The 16895-nt window shown below is 41.6% G+C and overlaps 1 protein-coding gene across 2 annotated transcripts; it reads left to right on the forward strand.

Annotated features, from left to right (window-relative positions):
* Positions 1-1613: 1613 nt before the first annotated feature.
* On the forward strand, positions 1614-15834 carry LOC139344760 (plastin-3-like). 2 transcript variants are annotated; one of them, XM_070983133.1, is made up of 16 exons: positions 1614-1677; positions 7062-7164; positions 7366-7517; positions 9466-9583; positions 9801-9933; positions 10800-10881; positions 10969-11134; positions 11253-11395; positions 12170-12265; positions 12368-12563; positions 12983-13061; positions 13174-13291; positions 13370-13500; positions 14235-14358; positions 14447-14571; positions 14664-15834. In XM_070983133.1, exons 2-16 carry the CDS (start codon positions 7104-7106, stop codon positions 14794-14796), a joined length of 1857 nt encoding a protein of 618 aa, XP_070839234.1. In that variant the 5' UTR covers positions 1614-1677; positions 7062-7103; the 3' UTR covers positions 14797-15834. The 2 variants fall into 2 exon arrangements, with proteins under 2 accessions (XP_070839234.1, XP_070839235.1); XM_070983134.1 differs by lacking the exon at positions 1614-1677 and having other exon boundaries at positions 6807-7164.
* The last annotated feature ends 1061 nt before the right edge of the window (positions 15835-16895 follow it).

Below are 16895 nucleotides of genomic sequence, written 5' to 3' on the forward strand. Positions count from 1 at the left end.
TCCAACCTCTTGTCATTATGACTTCTTCAAACATTGTGCAGTCATGCAGTTGTTGTGTTTTTACAGACTGTTCAACATTTTGCAGTCTACAAATGACTTACCTGCAGTTATCTATTACAGCAATACTCTCTGAGCTTTTCTCATAATGCATTTGGCTTCGGATTAACAGAAACCGCTGCTGTTCCCTGTATCACAGATTGCTTTGCCAAGCAGCTAGTCTGTTTTCCCCTTTAACACAGCACAAGCAAAAACCCACATACACTTGGCATTAACACAGATGGAATTTGTTTTGACTATTTTCCCCACTGTAGTATCATCAACGCTGTCAACATCTCCAGTATGTATACCACCATGTTTTGCATTTTCTGATGTCTCCTTTCCTGCCTTGAACTGACACTGTAAATCATGTAAGATTGATTGATTCATTTACCACACTGGTCAACAGATCCTCAGCACAGTTATTTATTTTTTAAGTGCTTCCACTATTTTGCTGATATGTTTTGAGGAATCAAAAATGTATAAACCCTTCAGGTAAACTTCTTTTCACATTGCACCATAAAGCTATTTTCCTGAGGGCAGTTTGTGTTTCTTAGAGCATCTAAAACCACAGTCTTGTTCCCCTTGGCCCACCTCATCAATGACTTCTTGTAGACCCAGCATGATTTATATTTCTTTCACTTCTTGACAGGCCTTTATCGGCAGTAAAGACTGACCCTCTTGTATGTTACACTGCAAAGAAGAAGCATTGATGAATGGGTGGATATTAATAATTTATAAGCACACTAATCTTGAGCCACTACCCTCCTAATTTCGACTGCAAATCGATTTCAGTCTGTTCATATTCTGACTTTGTTGCTTCCAGGGCTAGCTTTTAGCCTTTTTTGGGCCACATCTTTACCTTGTGATGATGTTATCTAGATGACTTTTACGCCTCATCTAGATCCAAGGGGAGGCAACATCTCTTATATAAACAATAAAACCTACTCATACATACCTCCACCCACATATATGTTATGATTTCTTTTTTAATGTTAATTTTAAACCATCAGTTATGTTAAGAGCACGCTCAACCAGATTGCACAATAAAATGCAGCTGTAACCTCTCCCATATAGCACATACAAATGTTGTCCACATAAAACAAAGACAGTACATAAGAAGAGAAATGAACTAGGTCAATGGAAGAACGTGGAATACAGACAAATACTAAGTATGATTTCGTAATCATATTATATGTTATTCTGCTGCGTGTTGTTATAATAGATGGTATTGTGTGACTCTCACATATACTTTGCTGTCTAATGTCCCTCCACTTGAGACAAAATTGCCCTATTACTTTCAGTACAGCACTGGTGGTGGGTACTGTATGTACACTGCACTGTTGTTTTGAGTATAACTGCTCCTGTCTGGTTTCTATTTCTTCTCTTATTTTTTATTGTATATTCTTCTGATTATTCCTTTCTTTTTACCTTTCTCAGTTAACCTGCGCTTTCAGTACCGCACACTGTATTTGTCATGTTTTCAGCACAGACCAGGCTCCACAGACCGGATCTCAACGTCTGGAGGTGACGTCACCGACGGGGCGGGGCAAACATTCCAACCGCCGTCTACTTTTGTCTCTACGTGGAGGAGGCAGGACCGCAAGCTGGACGCTGTCTGGAGTTTCAGGCGCAACGACAGTGAGTACCAATGTCCTGGCAACTTCTAGAGCAACGACCACTTACTGCTAGAGTTTGTCTCAATAGCATTTTGTAGAGTAACATTCTTGTCCTAGCCTGTCCTCTCTGTGATAGCCGTTGTCCTGTGTTTGAAGGGGTGGCTTTGCGAGAGTAAACAGGGATAGTTTCCTGCCCATAAAACTTGCACGTCTGTCGTTAGCCGGCTAGCTTTAGCTACACCTTCACTGTAGCGTACTCGTTCTCACGGCGCTGAATAGGTCTGAACTAAATTAGTATCCTCAGTTAAATTAGTCTCACTTATTTAATTTGCGACCAGGTCACTTTTATAGAAGTAAGTATTTGTTAAAGACAGAGCTTAGGTAAGTAGTAACTCCGCGTAGGTGCTAATTTGAGTAATTTCAGTGTTAGTGTGCACAGGCTCCATGTTTTTTTTCTATCGCTTCATATTTGTGAATATGGAAAAATGTCCCAGTAAGAAGTACGTAAGTTTCAACCCTTTCGCACGCCGCCGTTCACCGGGGATGCTGCGAGGGTGGAGCCTGCGCTAATTGTTAAAATGTTCCCGGTTTGTCCTTCTGATGACAGTTCCCATGTTTTTCTGTTGACGCTTGATGTGATGCCAGCACTTTTTTTTTTAATTAGTATGAGACGTTTGGACAGTGGACTTTCACTCACTGTACATGAGTGGGTCTAGCTGATCCTCCAAAAGACATTGCTCTTATATAGTCTGTATTAACGTGGGTGTTACAGTACACTGTGAAAGTTAATTGTTTTAACACTGAAAAGAGACAGCCCGATTAGTTACTCTGTGCTTTTGAGCTCATGTAAAACAGTGGTTTATTTAAACTAGTTTATTGCTCTGAGTGATTTAACAGATTTTTCCTGTCCAGCCATCTGGAGCTGCAGAGAACTTACATCTGGGATCCCAGTTGTGGATCACTGTTGGGACAGGGTCGAGCGAGAAAGTCTAATAGTATCAGGCAGACCCACATTTGAACTTGAGAAATATTGTGACTTGGAACAACAAGTGTGTTGTGAATACATTCGCCCATCAGCGGTCCTTTTGCTTGCATTGCTGCTGTTTGCTGATGATTTTTGGCAACTATTCAGTATTATTAAGTATTTCTTGTTTCTCTATCCAGGGTTAAAGATGGTGTGTGTTTGCGAAAATGTGTTAATTTGTTAAAGACAATCAGGCCTCAGGAGAGCAAATATTGTTAATTGTGTCAGCAGTGGAAAAAATTCTGTTTGCATTTCCTTTGTGGGAAAGACAAGAGCTGTAATTCATTTTAACTCTGTGCCTGTCATTAGCCTGATTGATGTGGTCAAATTGCCCATGAGCTTGCATGTGTGGTATGAGTATGCTTCACAACAGCTGAAGTAAAATGCCACTTTCCCTTGTGCATGCTGCAGAACCACATTAGAGCGCCTGCTGTAGGTGTTTTAAATGCAGACATTACATGTCTGATGTTATCTCTGTGAAGACAAATCAGACAGGCAGGACGGGTGAGGGAGTGTGCTTACATTTTGTGCGCAAGAACAGGTTGTCCACTTTCTGTGCTGTCAGGATTTTACACAGGTGCCTTGACGTGTTCCATCACAGTGAAAGTGATCAAGTTATTAGATGCACTTGTCTTTGCCTACTGTGTTTTTGTGCTCCTCTTTAAGTGTTGTAGTTTTGTATGTTTTTTTTTTTTTTAAATGATTCCAATCAGAAAGCACTCTCTGTAGTCAGTGAGTCATTAATCTCCCCAAAGAAACTCTCTCTATGTCTGTGTCCTTTGTTTGTGTCTGGGGTCAGGCACATAAAATGACCTTTGACTAGAGAGCGATCCAGTGTCTTGCTAAAGAGCATGTGTCATGCTTGCCTGAGGAGGAGTACTTCACAGTGACTGTAATTGCAAACCTGTGCAGGTGTGGTTGCTTACCTCAAGCATAAACAGCACACACATTGTTAATCGTGGTACCTCCCTAACCTGTCTAATGACATTCTTAAATGGTGGTTGGTAGGGATTCCTGTGCTAACGTCTTTGCAATGTCTTTGATGTGCTGCATCCTTTGCTACAGCTATATCCTTTCATTTGGTAAGAACTTGTATACGGGAGAGCATTTAGGGGTACTGTCAAGGGACTATTTCATTTGAATATTTCCATGGTGATTCACTGTATATGCTAGCTTGGTGAGCTTTTATGATACTCCTAAACCCAGCCCATGGTGTTAAGTTCGCAGCTGGACATGATGTCAAAGCTGTGTAAACTCCACATACAGTATTTGTTGTCGTCACCTCCTCCTTACCTGTCAGGATGGCCATGCTTATCTTTTCCACACAGCCTGAAGAGGAAGTAAAGGGCTGTTGTTACAGACAGCTCGGTGTTTACGAGTTTGCATCACATCTGCAGGCGATTGTGACTGAGTAAAAATGTTCGTATTCTTGCAGAGTATGTTGGGTGTGTGCGTATGAGCTTGACCACACTTGGGAAGAGTGCCCAAATCTATTTGTGTGCCTCATATTTCCCATGTAACTGTGTGGATGAAACACTGGCAGGACGGGGTGTGTCGGCTCTGCACATTTAACTCAGCCATCTGGGATCAGCCCTCTGCTTTAAATTGACTGAAAGATCTATCAAAGGCGATTGTAAACAGCGTCAACGTGCTTTTTCTGGCTCCACAATTAAAGCTGGTGCTTGGAAAGAAATACTTGCATATGTGTGATATCTAGTTGTAAAACAAGAGCAAGAGAACTGAGAGGACGTCTTGAAGGAGTGGTGAATTATATTAAAGACTACAAAACAAGTCCAGTTGCTCTTGTTTTGCTACTGCTGGATGTCACGTGACCTGGATACTGACAACTTACACAGATGTGTGTAGGACTTGCGTCTTTAGTTTTTATTTCATGTTACTGCATCCCACTGGAGCTTTTTGAATCCCTCCTTATTTTTAGTCTAATGTTCAAAATTTCAACATCTATTCCAAATATTCCAAATATTTTTTGTCATTGTATTTATTAGTCAAAAGAATGGCAGCATCATTTTATGTTAAAACTCTTGCTCTGTAGCCAAGCACTGACTGATTTGGACTCTGTCAGTAGTATTGATGTGCTCTCAGGCGTACATGAGCCAAGTTTGCTGTTGCACTTAGTTGAAGAGTGCAGGAATTTTCTCTTCTCTCGAAGTGCACCGTTCAGCTGTCAAAGACAGCAACTGTCTTTGGAGCCTGACACTCTGAACTCATTTTCTAGCATGACACAGGACTTATTGCCGTGGTTTGTGACAGTGACTACAAACCCTCTATTCTTCTATTGCAGCAGTGATACGTCTCACATTTGTCTGTTGCCATCTGTGCCCTTGCTCCGTGTACTTAACCCCTCTTCTGTTTCCACTCTCCCTCTGTCGAGGGTGTGACAGGGGCTGGCAAAGACGTAATGTTTGTCGGCCCTTATTGTAGCTGGGCTGACTTCAGCAGCCACATTTCACATCCTTCTGGAGAGAAGTTAAATATAGCAACGCTGGCATCGTCATTTTCCTAATCGTTTACTCAGGAGTTTGTGCTCGCCACGATTTAGTGTTACTTTGTAGAAGAAAAACACCCTGTTCTCTGGGCTTCATAGGGTGGCATTTAAAAGCATCTCTGTTAGTGTTTTTGCTGATTAAAGTGACAAATGTGCCCGTATTACTGTTGTTCCCTAGAACCAGTTTTCTACTGTTTTACATCTCATTTGACAACAAGCTCATTTTTGATTTTGTCAGTCAAAGTGTTGTCATTTCATCAGTTTGTTTTGTTTGGAAGAGTAGCATTACAGGAACTGAGACACATCTTGACCACATGGCTACTGTTGAATCATCTTTCATGAATACTATTAATAGTTTCATTCATGAAAGAGGATGCACCGTTACTGGACTTTTGTTCATTGTTTCTCTGCTTGAATGTGTGCCCGTGAGGCTGCTGTGGCCACAGAGAGACTGGCTGAAAGCACTCAAAGAAATTCACCCATTCAAGCATAGATTGCTTTTAAGAATTATTTCTAATAATCAGGTAGATTGTGATCCATTTGACTAACTAGACAGTCAACTATTTCCTAATATGGTTTTAAACATGCGGCACTGTGGAAACCAGAAATGGCCTTGCCCAGGATTTCTGACTAATACACAGTGAAAATCAACAATCTGTACTTTAAATCAGGGAATGGGAACACTTTTCTGTCTGGAAAAATCTGTGATCTCCAGTTGACCGCAGTATAAGCCTCATCTTTGTTTTCTGAACACTTGTGTTCGAAAGGAATGCCAACACACCAGTTTAGTCATCGAGAGCCGGGCAGTACACCCTGCCCACCTCTCTGTAAGTGAAGCTCGATCTGCCTAGGCCTCATGCATTCCTCTGCCACTACAGAACGGGAAGGAGGTACTCAGAGGAATTCCTTATACTCGGTGATTTTCAAATGGTTGCGTTGCCCTCAGAGGAGTTCAGAAACACAGAGTTCTTAGTCAAGCAAAGGAACTCTCAGAATAACTAGTCTCCTGGCTGTAGCCTTGTTATGTGAAGTTAGTCTTCACACATTTAAATGATTGTTTTCAGCTGGGTGGGGCACTTACCTCAGCTAAAATTTTAAAATATAACCCATACAAATTCCTGATAGAAGAGCCTCAAGGTCCTTTACGTTTCAGAGGGGCAGCCCTCACAGAAGGCTCACAAATATTCCAGATGTTGCATTGTCACATAAAACTGGATGCGCTCTCCATCGCTTTTCTTTACAGCTAGCTCAGTTTGCTTGAAAGAGTATTTAAAGACTAAAATAAAATGATTTAATTCCATTTGTAGGACAGATAAAAGGGCATAAGGAGATTACAGCAAAAGTGGTCAGCTTGAGAGGATTTGGACGTTCTGTTTCAGTGTGTCTGGAGTTACTCTGGCTGTTTTTTGTTTGTTTTTTTTACAGCATGGGCTCATTGCTATACAATGGAGCTAACAGGAAATTACTTTGATTATGGGAGAGAGACGTACTTGGAAAAGGAAAAGAGCTCAAGCAAGAAACTGCGGAGAACAGTAGATATGATCAGCAGGGGTGGGGGATGAGAGGGCGGGGTCGGGTATATGAGGTACAGCTTTAAGATTTTTAGACATGACAGAAGATACTGAAGGTATTTTGTTCTGCCGAGAGTGGAAAGGTCATTTCTCCATTGCAAAGGAGGCAGATAAATTGAGGCTAGTCTGTGATCTGAGGAGCAGGACAGCAAGCAGTGAGAGGGTTGACTCGAGTTAAGGGGGCTGAAGGCACAGAAGGTTACGGCAGTCTGGATACAATTCAGGGGCAGAAATGTGGTTTGTGGGAGGCTGATCGAGATTGGGTTCCACTCAAGTCTTTTATTCACTGATTTTCTTCCCCACAGTCTCACCTCTCTGACTGACCACCTCAGGTCAATCACAGTAAAATGTCTGCAAAGATAACACAGGAGGAAAAGGAGGAGATGAGGGAGATCTTTTCAAAAATTGGTGAGTAGATTTTATCATATCTGTCATTAATTAGGATATTTAATAATCGTGTATTTAAAATACGTGCTGGTTACAGCTTGTTATGACTGTTATTTCTTTCTGTTTTGTATCACTGTACACTGTTCTATCATTGTTACAGGAGTTTTCAGCCCATGTCCTGATGTCTGATGGTATCTAATGGTTCGTTTTGTCTTCCTGTAGATCTGGACAGCGATGGGCATATCTGTGATTTTGAACTCAACGAACTCCTTAAAAATGCCGGCCATGCTCTACCAGGATACGTGGTTCGAGAGATCATCCAGAAACTTGACCGTAACAAGGATAATAAAATCAGCTTTGACGAGTTTCTGGCGGTAGGTGAAGTGGAACTCACCTTCTGTCGGTCTTTGTTTTCTCTTCTGCCAACAAGCACCTCGCCCTCCTGAATGGAGCCGGTATGCAAAGCAACTTTTAGCAGCTACATGCACAACAGAGTTGAAAAGCCTCTACAAACCGCGCACACACACAGATATACTCAAGGAATGTGGAAGTGAGGTCAGCAAAGTGAGTGCGTGAGTTCCACTATTTTCAGCAGTGATGAGGGAGCAGTCGTTTAGGGAGAGCAGCCATTCACAGGGCAACTGTGTTCAGATGTGCCATTTAAGGTTGCATTGCTGTTCAGTTGCAAAACTTGGATTTGGCTGTTAAACTGTGTTCATGTGCTGGCGGGAAGGGAGGACCACGGTGGACTTCCAGTTAGCTGCTAAACGGCACTGCTCCATTGTGTTAGTTGGGTGTGTGTTAAGCCATAAAATATGTTCTTAGGTAACGATAACAACCCAGATTTAATGCATGGGGAATGAATGTGGATGTGCTCTTTACTGCCCATAGATGTGCGTGTTAAGATAAAACAAAAAGCTTTTTGCTAATTTGCTGAATTTAATGGAAATCTTATCGTCTGTGAAAGGTCATGATTTTCTTGTTGAGGTTGCGTCTTTTACCTAGAGTGCCCAAAAATGTGTATGACTCTTGTGTATGTTTGTGATAAATTGTGCTGTGCTTTTTTTAAACAAGTCTCATGGTGCCAGGCTAAATAGCTCATTGTGGTCACACTCAGCGTCTGTGGGGCTGAGGTCACCGATGAAGCAGAGATAACTTCAGCTTCAGGAAATATCACGCCTATTAGCATAGAATATGTTTTTTCAAAGCAGCTTTGTCTGAAGCAGCTCACATGCTGTGTGTTATTGATAAGCTGCATACAGTATGAGCTCACACCACGGAGCCTTCTATGCCCCCATTAGTTGTTGTTGAGACTAATTTAGTGTTTACAGATAATTATTAATTATTGGGATGTAGGGACAAGCCTTAGGGTGGTGTTTGTGTCAAGGATGATAACAGCCATAGCTCTAGTGGTTTAGTGTTACTGTTGATGACACTAATGACATACTGGCACTCACACAGTCAACACTGTAGTACTTAGATGTGATGTCTCACTTTACATCACTACACTGTACTTAAATGAACAACACAACATCAGCAGCATTTATGAACCCATCAACACGACATCTTCCTGGACCTCAGTCACTAGCATAGATGTTCACCGTGTCTTCTCAGCCCTTCAGCTTCCAGGTTGACTTTATGTTTTCACGCCAGTGAGGAGAAACTTGAGCAGTACTGTTGTGTCTGCCGAGTGACCTTGGCTGTCATGATGGGTAGCAGGAGATGGACAAGACAGCAAGGGACGCAAACAACAGTAAAACAAGAGAAGATGTTTGAGGCTTTTACACAGACTTACTGCAGCTGAAGAGTTTATTTCTTTTTGGTTGTGATTCCTTAATAGATTTGCAGATATTCAGAGTGGTATACAGATCAATGGGCACTTTATTAGATACACATGTACATAAAGTGATCTACATAAAGTCTAGCTTTTGTTTTGTTTTTTAGTTTTTTTATACTGCTTTTGATACTACTTTATGTTCTTCGCATTGAGGTTTTGTGTCTGTGTTTAGTCAGTGGTGGTGTTGTGCTGGACTGCTTTATATTCAGAGGTGCCACCCTCATGTAGTCACCTCACCTTTAACTATGACTTTAGTAATAAACATGCAATTACATCTAAAAAAAAATCTAAACGCCATAAACTTCATACTGGCAGACTTTGTGGCTGAGCTGTTGTATTGAATTGCATTAGATTAGATAGTTGTGCCTAATAAAGTGGCCACTGCGTGTTCATGTTAGACAATATATTTCAGCCTAGAACAACAATGTAGGATGGTAGTGGCACGGGGCTGATTTGTCTCTGAGCGGTCTCTGGTCTCTTTTTAGATCGTGCAGGAGCTGAGGAGCAGTGAAATCGCGAAAACTTTCCGCAAAGCCATCAACAGAAAAGAAGGCATCCTGGCTATCGGAGGGATGTGTGAAGGCACACAACACTCGTTCTCTGGTAATGTCTCCTTCCTCTCTCCAGCCGCTGTTAAAGCTTGTCATAAACTGTTGACTTTGTACCCTCTGCGCTCCAGCTACAGAAGTGCCATTTACCATCGAAGAAACCCATAATGGACAATGTGACCCACTGAAATGGGTCATTATGAGCAATACTGTCACTTTATGTTGTTTAAATCGAGCGTTTAACTGATGCCTGTTTATGATCATTGTTACAGAGGAGGAGCGATATGCCTTTGTGAACTGGATCAACACTGCTCTGGCCAAGGACTCGGACTGCAACCATGTCCTGCCCATGGACCCCAACACAGACTCTCTCTTCACGTCTGTCGGAGACGGTATAGTCCTCTGGTGAGAGTTTTCACTTCAAGCTAGCAACACAACTCCTCCCTCCCTCCCTTGTGAAGTAAATGTCAAATACCTGCATCTCACTGCACTTAATGTTGTGATCACATTCTGGCTGAGGAGAAGACAAATATCAGCCTGTGTCAGGGAATCTCAGTCAACCACCACAACATTCTGCCTCGCATTACAGAAGAGATATTGATACTATTACAGAACTAGAAAAATATCCATAAATGATTCTTCCATTTATATGTCGCTTTTTGTCAAATCACCAGTTTAAGGATCACAAACATCAGCTGAAACAGAAAATGACTTAAACATTAAGTAAATTGCAAACACCATTGTAAAGGTAGATCATATTGGGCTGAATGGCAGTTAACATTGAACAGCTAAAAAAGGTTTTAAGTCTTACAAGCAATCAACAATTTATCATGTCAGTTTTTAGATGAGCACAAAGCAGATTTCAGAGCTGAAAAGTGATGTTTCTTATAGTATCGCCATTTTGTCTAATTTTTACATGTGCATGCATCATCTTAATTAGCGTTGATCACCACAATGAGAGGCAAAATTTGTAAAAAGTTTAAATGAGGCACTTTTGCCCTTTTGTTAGATAGTATTCAGTATATACAAGAAATGAGGGGAGAGAGGGAGATGTGCGATGACATGCGACATAGTTCCCCAGCTGGACTCTGGGGACGTTGTAATTGCATGGTTGGAATGTTAAACAGCTTGGCCACAAGGAAAATTGTATTTTGGAGTTCCTTAAAGAGTTTGCACACATTCATTCATCTTTTGTCCACTATGAGTATTCAGGCTGCTATTCTTTGCCTTATTTAACATTGTCTTCTATGTGATTTTGTACGTTTGCGCAGCAAAATGATCAACCTGTCAGTGCCAGACACTATCGATGAGAGGACTATAAATAAGAAGAAGCTGACACCGTTTACAATACAGGTCAGGTCAATTTGCTTTTTTCAGGGCTGAAGTTTCTCTTAACTTTGGACTTGAATTTTCCAACAGCTGACTCTTTGAAACTTACAGGAGAATCTGAACCTGGCCCTGAACTCGGCTTCTGCTATTGGCTGCCATGTGGTGAACATTGGCGCTTTAGACCTGAAGGAGGGGAAGCCTCACCTGGTGCTGGGCCTTCTGTGGCAGATCATCAAGATCGGTCTGTTTGCCGACATCGAGCTCAGCAGAAATGAAGGTACAGGCCGTAGTTGATAGAGACATTACACAAGTCATATTTGAGTCCGTGTTCCTATCACTAGCGTCTCCTCGTCTGTTGTCAAGTAGCTTAACTGATCATTAACACTCCTCCACAGCACTGGCAGCATTGCTGAGAGACGGGGAGACCCTGGAGGACCTGATGAAGCTGTCTCCAGAAGAGCTGCTGTTGCGCTGGGCAAACTTTCACCTGGAAAATGCTGGCTGGCAGAAGATCAACAACTTCAGCTGTGACATCAAGGTGAGCCTGCATGCAGTATAAATAAAAAGTTTGGGTTTTAAATTCTTAGGAAGATGTTTTTTTTTTTTTCTCACTGGTTCATTTCCAACAACATAATTATCTGTCTGCACACTGGGCCAGACAGTGCATGATTATGTTTGCACAAACTCACTTTAATATCTGCCTACACTGCTCCAAAAATGGTATTGAAAGGGCAGCGTCTTTTAGCTCTCAGCAGACCGAGACGTGTTTGTTACACATTTTGTGGTTTAAAAAGTGCTTTTGTTTCTTTGCCTACTAAGGAAATTCAGATGAATAATAACAATTATTGTGTCAGATGTACAGTATTTATTGGGAGGATATTGCATGACACTCTGAGGCCACTCCATAAATCCACCAGGCAGGTGCACAAGCTACTGCACCTGTCCTTTGCACCTGTCTGGTTGTCTGTGTATTTTCTTCTCATGCCATGTCTTGGTTGACTATTGCTTGTGTGTTTTAATTCTATGAAATACAATTTAAAAGTCATTATCAGTTTTTCTGAGTCATGTCATAGCTTTTACTTAATAAATGCCTAAGCCAAAACATCTGCTGTAAATACTGCATTTAAGCAGGTGGTAGACAACATACAAAACTTATTGTGCGCAGTAAGAGTTGCTCACAGGCAGTTTCAAGTTTATCAGTACCTCAGTTGGAGTACAGCTTTCTTAATGAAACAAAAATTCCAAGTATGTTCCACAGTGGATTTTCTTGCTCATTCATTTGTACAATTTTTTTTTTTATATTATTTTCCAGGACTCAAAGGCCTATTTCCACCTCCTGAATCAAATCTCTCCGAAAGGCACTGAGGAAGACCAGCCACGCATAGACATTGACATGAGCGGCTTCAGTGTAAGCGCTGTGACAGTCGGCACTCACCGCTGGGTATCTCCAGCACATGGTAGCAGCTGTACGGTGTGTCTGATGTGAGGCTGTGCTCTGTGTGTTGTTCAGGAGAGGGACGACATAAGGAGGGCAGAGGCCATGCTGCAGCAGGCCGACAAGCTCGGCTGTCGACAGTTTGTCACCCCAGCTGACGTCGTCAGTGGAAACCCCAAACTCAACCTTGCCTTTGTGGCCAATCTGTTCAACAAATATCCAGCGCTGACCAAACCTGAGAATGAGGACATCGACTGGGGACTGTTGGAAGGTGGGCATGAAAAGCAGAAGTCAGTTTTTCAATTTGATCATTAACTTTTAATATTCCAGCTGTGTAGTTTTTCCACCTATCTCCCAGTATCCATATCTAGTACCATCATGGAGGTCCACTGGTGTGTTGGTTGTGCTAAGGTATTTATAACTGTCGACTGAATTAGTCTTCAGTTCTTGTCCTTCTAAACCTGGTCTTAAAACTCCAGAAAACTTGTGTAATTCTATAGAAAATTAAATATTCATGACTGGGTGAGCAACAAAGTTAAAGTTCAGACCTCTGAGAATTATTTAGAAAGAGCTGATGAGACGGACAAGCTGCATATTTAGAAATATACTCACTATTACTGAGACCTCCAGTATGGTCACCAGCTATGTCACCTGACATCCCCCTAAATCCCATGATCCTCTGCTGTCTAGGTGAGACACGAGAAGAGAGGACATTCCGAAACTGGATGAACTCTCTGGGAGTGAACCCACATGTCAATCATCTGTATGGGTACGTGCCACAATCGAAATCCGAGAACACAGTTAATCTCTCTTTGTACACACCTCGTAGGGTCTTCTATTCTTCTCTTTTATCTTCTTTAATTTGAATGTTTATCAAACAGAGACCTACAGGATGCCATGGTAATCCTTCAACTCTATGAGAAGATCAAAGTGCCCGTTGATTGGAACAACAAGGTCAACAAGCCGCCTTACCCCAAGATCGGAACCAACATGAAAAAGGTAAATCAGATTCATTTTCAGTCATTCCGAGTGGAGGTTTTGGATGTTTAAACAGCTATTTTCATTTTGTGTCCTTAGTTGGAGAATTGTAACTATGCAGTGGAACTGGGCAAAACAGCCAAGTTCTCCCTCGTTGGCATCGGCGGGCAGGACTTGAACGATGGCAACGCTACCCTGACTCTGGCAATGGTGTGGCAGCTGATGAGAAGGTAAAGCACAACTACATTAGGATCACTTCAGAAAAGAAGAAATAGCAAATTAAAGTAATGAAAACAAGTATTTTTTTATGCATCATGATATATAAAGAACAAAAAAATGACAAATGAGGGCCTTCAAATGTATTTTTCTGGGACCAGGAGACTCAAAAGTCAGTTACTCTCAAGGGATTACTGAGCTTTTCTGAAGAGGAAAAAACAAATCAAACCGTTCGGTTAACTGGATACACGACCACGATGCTAAATGAATACTGCTGCAACCAGCCGCCGATTTGTTTTTCAGTCAGTGTGTCTCTGTGTGGTATTTTCAAACACTACAATCACCATTGTCTTCATTGTCCGATTCACCGTGAAAACTGTATGTTTACTGTAAACCGTTTCAAAGGAGCTGGTAGTTGGTAACTTCTATTTCATGCCAGTGGTGTTGTTAATGTGTGTGTTCCTCCACGTTGAGACCACATTTCCATAAACTCCGTTGCCTCCCTGTCACAAAGGATGTGTGTTGACATGTTTAGTAGTTCCCCGTAATTCATGTGTCAGAGTCAGCAATGTCTGAGTGACCCAAAAATCACAGCGAAGCAGAAGTCTGGGCTGCAATTAAAGTTTGGTGTTTGTTCTTAAAATGCAAGATTAGAATTCAAGTTTCTTCTGTGGTGTTCTGTTTTTTAATTAAACTGGAGCGCTCGCTTCGTATGCATAACAAACACGCTGCCTCTCCACTCTTTCAGATATACATTGAATGTACTGGAGGAACTGGGTGACGGACAGAAAGTGAATGATGACATCATTTTAAAGTGGGTGAACAAAACGTTGGCGGATGCTGGAAAATCAACCAAGATCTCAAGCTTTAAGGTGAATTTCTGTTTCCTCCACACATTTTCCCATGAGTCAGGCATGCCTGTGTATTCCATCCTTAATCTGAGTGCCGTGTCGTGATCAGGACAAGGAGATCAGCAGCAGTTTGGCGGTACTGGAACTGATAGATGCCATCCAGCCCGGCAGCATCAGCTACGACCTGATAAAAACCGGCAACCTCAGCGAAGACGACAAGCTGGAGAACGCCAAGTATGATTTTTCTGTGCCAAAAAGAGAGAGAGGCAGCAGCTAATCTGGAAACTGAACAATTTTAAACAGGTCAACCTTTTTGTTGTTCACAGATACGCCGTCTCTATGGCGAGGAAGATCGGAGCCCGTGTCTACGCTCTCCCAGAAGACCTCGTGGAGGTCAAGCCGAAAATGGTGATGACAGTCTTTGCCTGCTTGATGGGTCGGGGGATGAAGCGAGTCTAAGGCACTGGCTGGGATCATTGTGACACTTCCCAAACTCATACCCACAAGCCATTATTGTTATGAAAGAGCTCCACCAACTGAAGGAATGAAGAATGTTTATTTTTGTTGTTGTTGTTGAATGAGAATAACACAACGGTATGAAGTCAAAATTTGCATGTATCCCTGCCTCTTTTGAGGTGTCTACCGAAGAATAATGTGCAGTCCTCTTATTTAAGGTGAGTCAACAACACTAAAATTTTTAAAGAGATGGGTCTCCTGTTACAGAGGACAACTTGTTACTTTCAATATGCAGAAGTTTTGATGTATAAGAATGCTGTTTTTTTTTTTTTTTATAAAGCCAGTATGCATATTTCCAGCTGCAAGGTTGTTTACATATTTTTACTCAGACTGATAAGTAAAGTATATCCTTGACTAAGCAACACACATTCCGGAATATCGCACTTAACCGATACATGCTCGACAAGGTGATAAAAGACCAAAAAAAAAGCACAGGTGGATGTTTAGGTGTAGCACATGTTGGAAAACACCCGAACATTGCCTGGCACTTAGAGCTCAAGCATGTATTAATAACAGGCACCATAAACTTCTACATACAGAAACCATATGGTCAGATGAGAGTAGTGACCGGCCTGATGTGCTGTCTGTATTCTTGTGCGCGTCATTTGTTTGTGTCTTGGGATTATGACTTAAGGTAAATGCTGTTTTTAGGTGTCCAGTCTCTGTCCTTCTGGGCTTCTGTTTTTGTTTTTTTTTTGTTTTGTTTTTTGTTTATGTGTGTGTGTCTGTTGCGTCGGATGAGGAGCAGGCTGACTGGACTCTCCTGGCTTCTGCTGTGCCTTCCTCTTGTCTCAAAGACAACTTGTACTCACGCTTTAAGGTTTTTCCTTTTTTCTATTGTATTCAACATTACCAAATATAAACAGTAACTTCATTCCAGGTAGTTTCCCAATATTCTACGACAGTGGCCAAATTGTATTTGGTCTGTTTGTCTACTCTTAAGTGCTTTACATGTAACAATAAATATGAATTTGAAAACTGCTTGTGTGTTTTGTCTTTATAGTTTTGAGCGTCAAATTTGTTCAAAATATCAACCATATGGTCATTTTCAGGCTGTAGCTTGTGCTGCTGTTTCTCACATTCAGTCTAGCCCCATACATTTAGATGGGGTGGACAAAATAATAGAAACACCTGATAATAGAAATGCAATGCATCTCACTCACATTTAAAGGAACCGTTCAGCACTGGTGTTTGTCATTTAAAAACACAGCAGCTGCTCTGCGTAGCTTAGCATAAAGGCTGGGAACAGGGAAACAGCTAGCCTGGCTCCGTGCAACATAAGTATTAACCACTTATCATTGCCTTTTACGGGGGGTATAAACCAGGTGCAGTGACTTTCTGGAGTCAAGACTACATAGCTGGTTCCCCCTGCTTCCAGTCTTTGTGCTAAGCTAACAGGCTGCTGGTAGCTGTTTGATAAGACATAGCTTTATTAATCCCACGCTGGGGGAATTAGGGTGTCTTCTCCATTTGAACCACCCGCAGCAGACATGAACTCCTTTAACATTTCTGTCACGAGTCAAGCTTTGACCTCCTTTTTTTTTAATGCTGTCTGCTTCTCCTTACTCTTATTTCAGTTTCTGTTTGCGTTACAGCCCTCATGCTCTTATGTTCTTCCCCTCTTTTTCATTTGTAGTACCCATCTTAGGTAGCACCTCTTTTATGAGGTGTATATGCATATATATACTGGATATGTGTGTGTGTGTGTGTGTGTGTGTGTGTGTGTGTGTGTGTGTGTGTGTGTGTGTGTGTGTGTGTGTGTTCCTCCCCCTGCGGCTAAGATTTCACTTAAATGGAGCCATAGAGAAATAATAAGCCTACTTTAATTTATCATTAATCAGAGATGTATAGCTGTAATCTTTATGTTTCCATAATAATAAGTGATTTCTTTGGACACACTTGATCTGTTAACTCTCTTCTCTCTTGCTATCAGACAGGATTTCCTTTACATTCCACCAACAATCTTGTAGTACAACAGGGGATAGTGGTGGCAGATTGTAGTTTACTGTTCACTGGCCTGAATCTCAGTCATATGTAAAGTC

The sequence above is a fragment of the Chaetodon trifascialis genome, chromosome 16 (genome assembly GCF_039877785.1).
Source record: "Chaetodon trifascialis isolate fChaTrf1 chromosome 16, fChaTrf1.hap1, whole genome shotgun sequence".
Lineage (NCBI taxonomy): Eukaryota > Metazoa > Chordata > Actinopteri > Chaetodontiformes > Chaetodontidae > Chaetodon > Chaetodon trifascialis.

Coding starts and splice junctions, on each gene's coding strand:
- LOC139344760 (XM_070983133.1), top strand. CDS start 7,104: ATGTCTGCAAAGATAACACAGGAGGAAAAGGAGGAGATGAGGGAGATC. Junction 7,518..9,465: donor GCTTTGACGAGTTTCTGGCG/GTAGGTGAAGTG, acceptor GTCTCTTTTTAG/ATCGTGCAGGAGCTGAGGAG. Junction 13,501..14,234: donor GTGTGGCAGCTGATGAGAAG/GTAAAGCACAAC, acceptor CCACTCTTTCAG/ATATACATTGAATGTACTGG.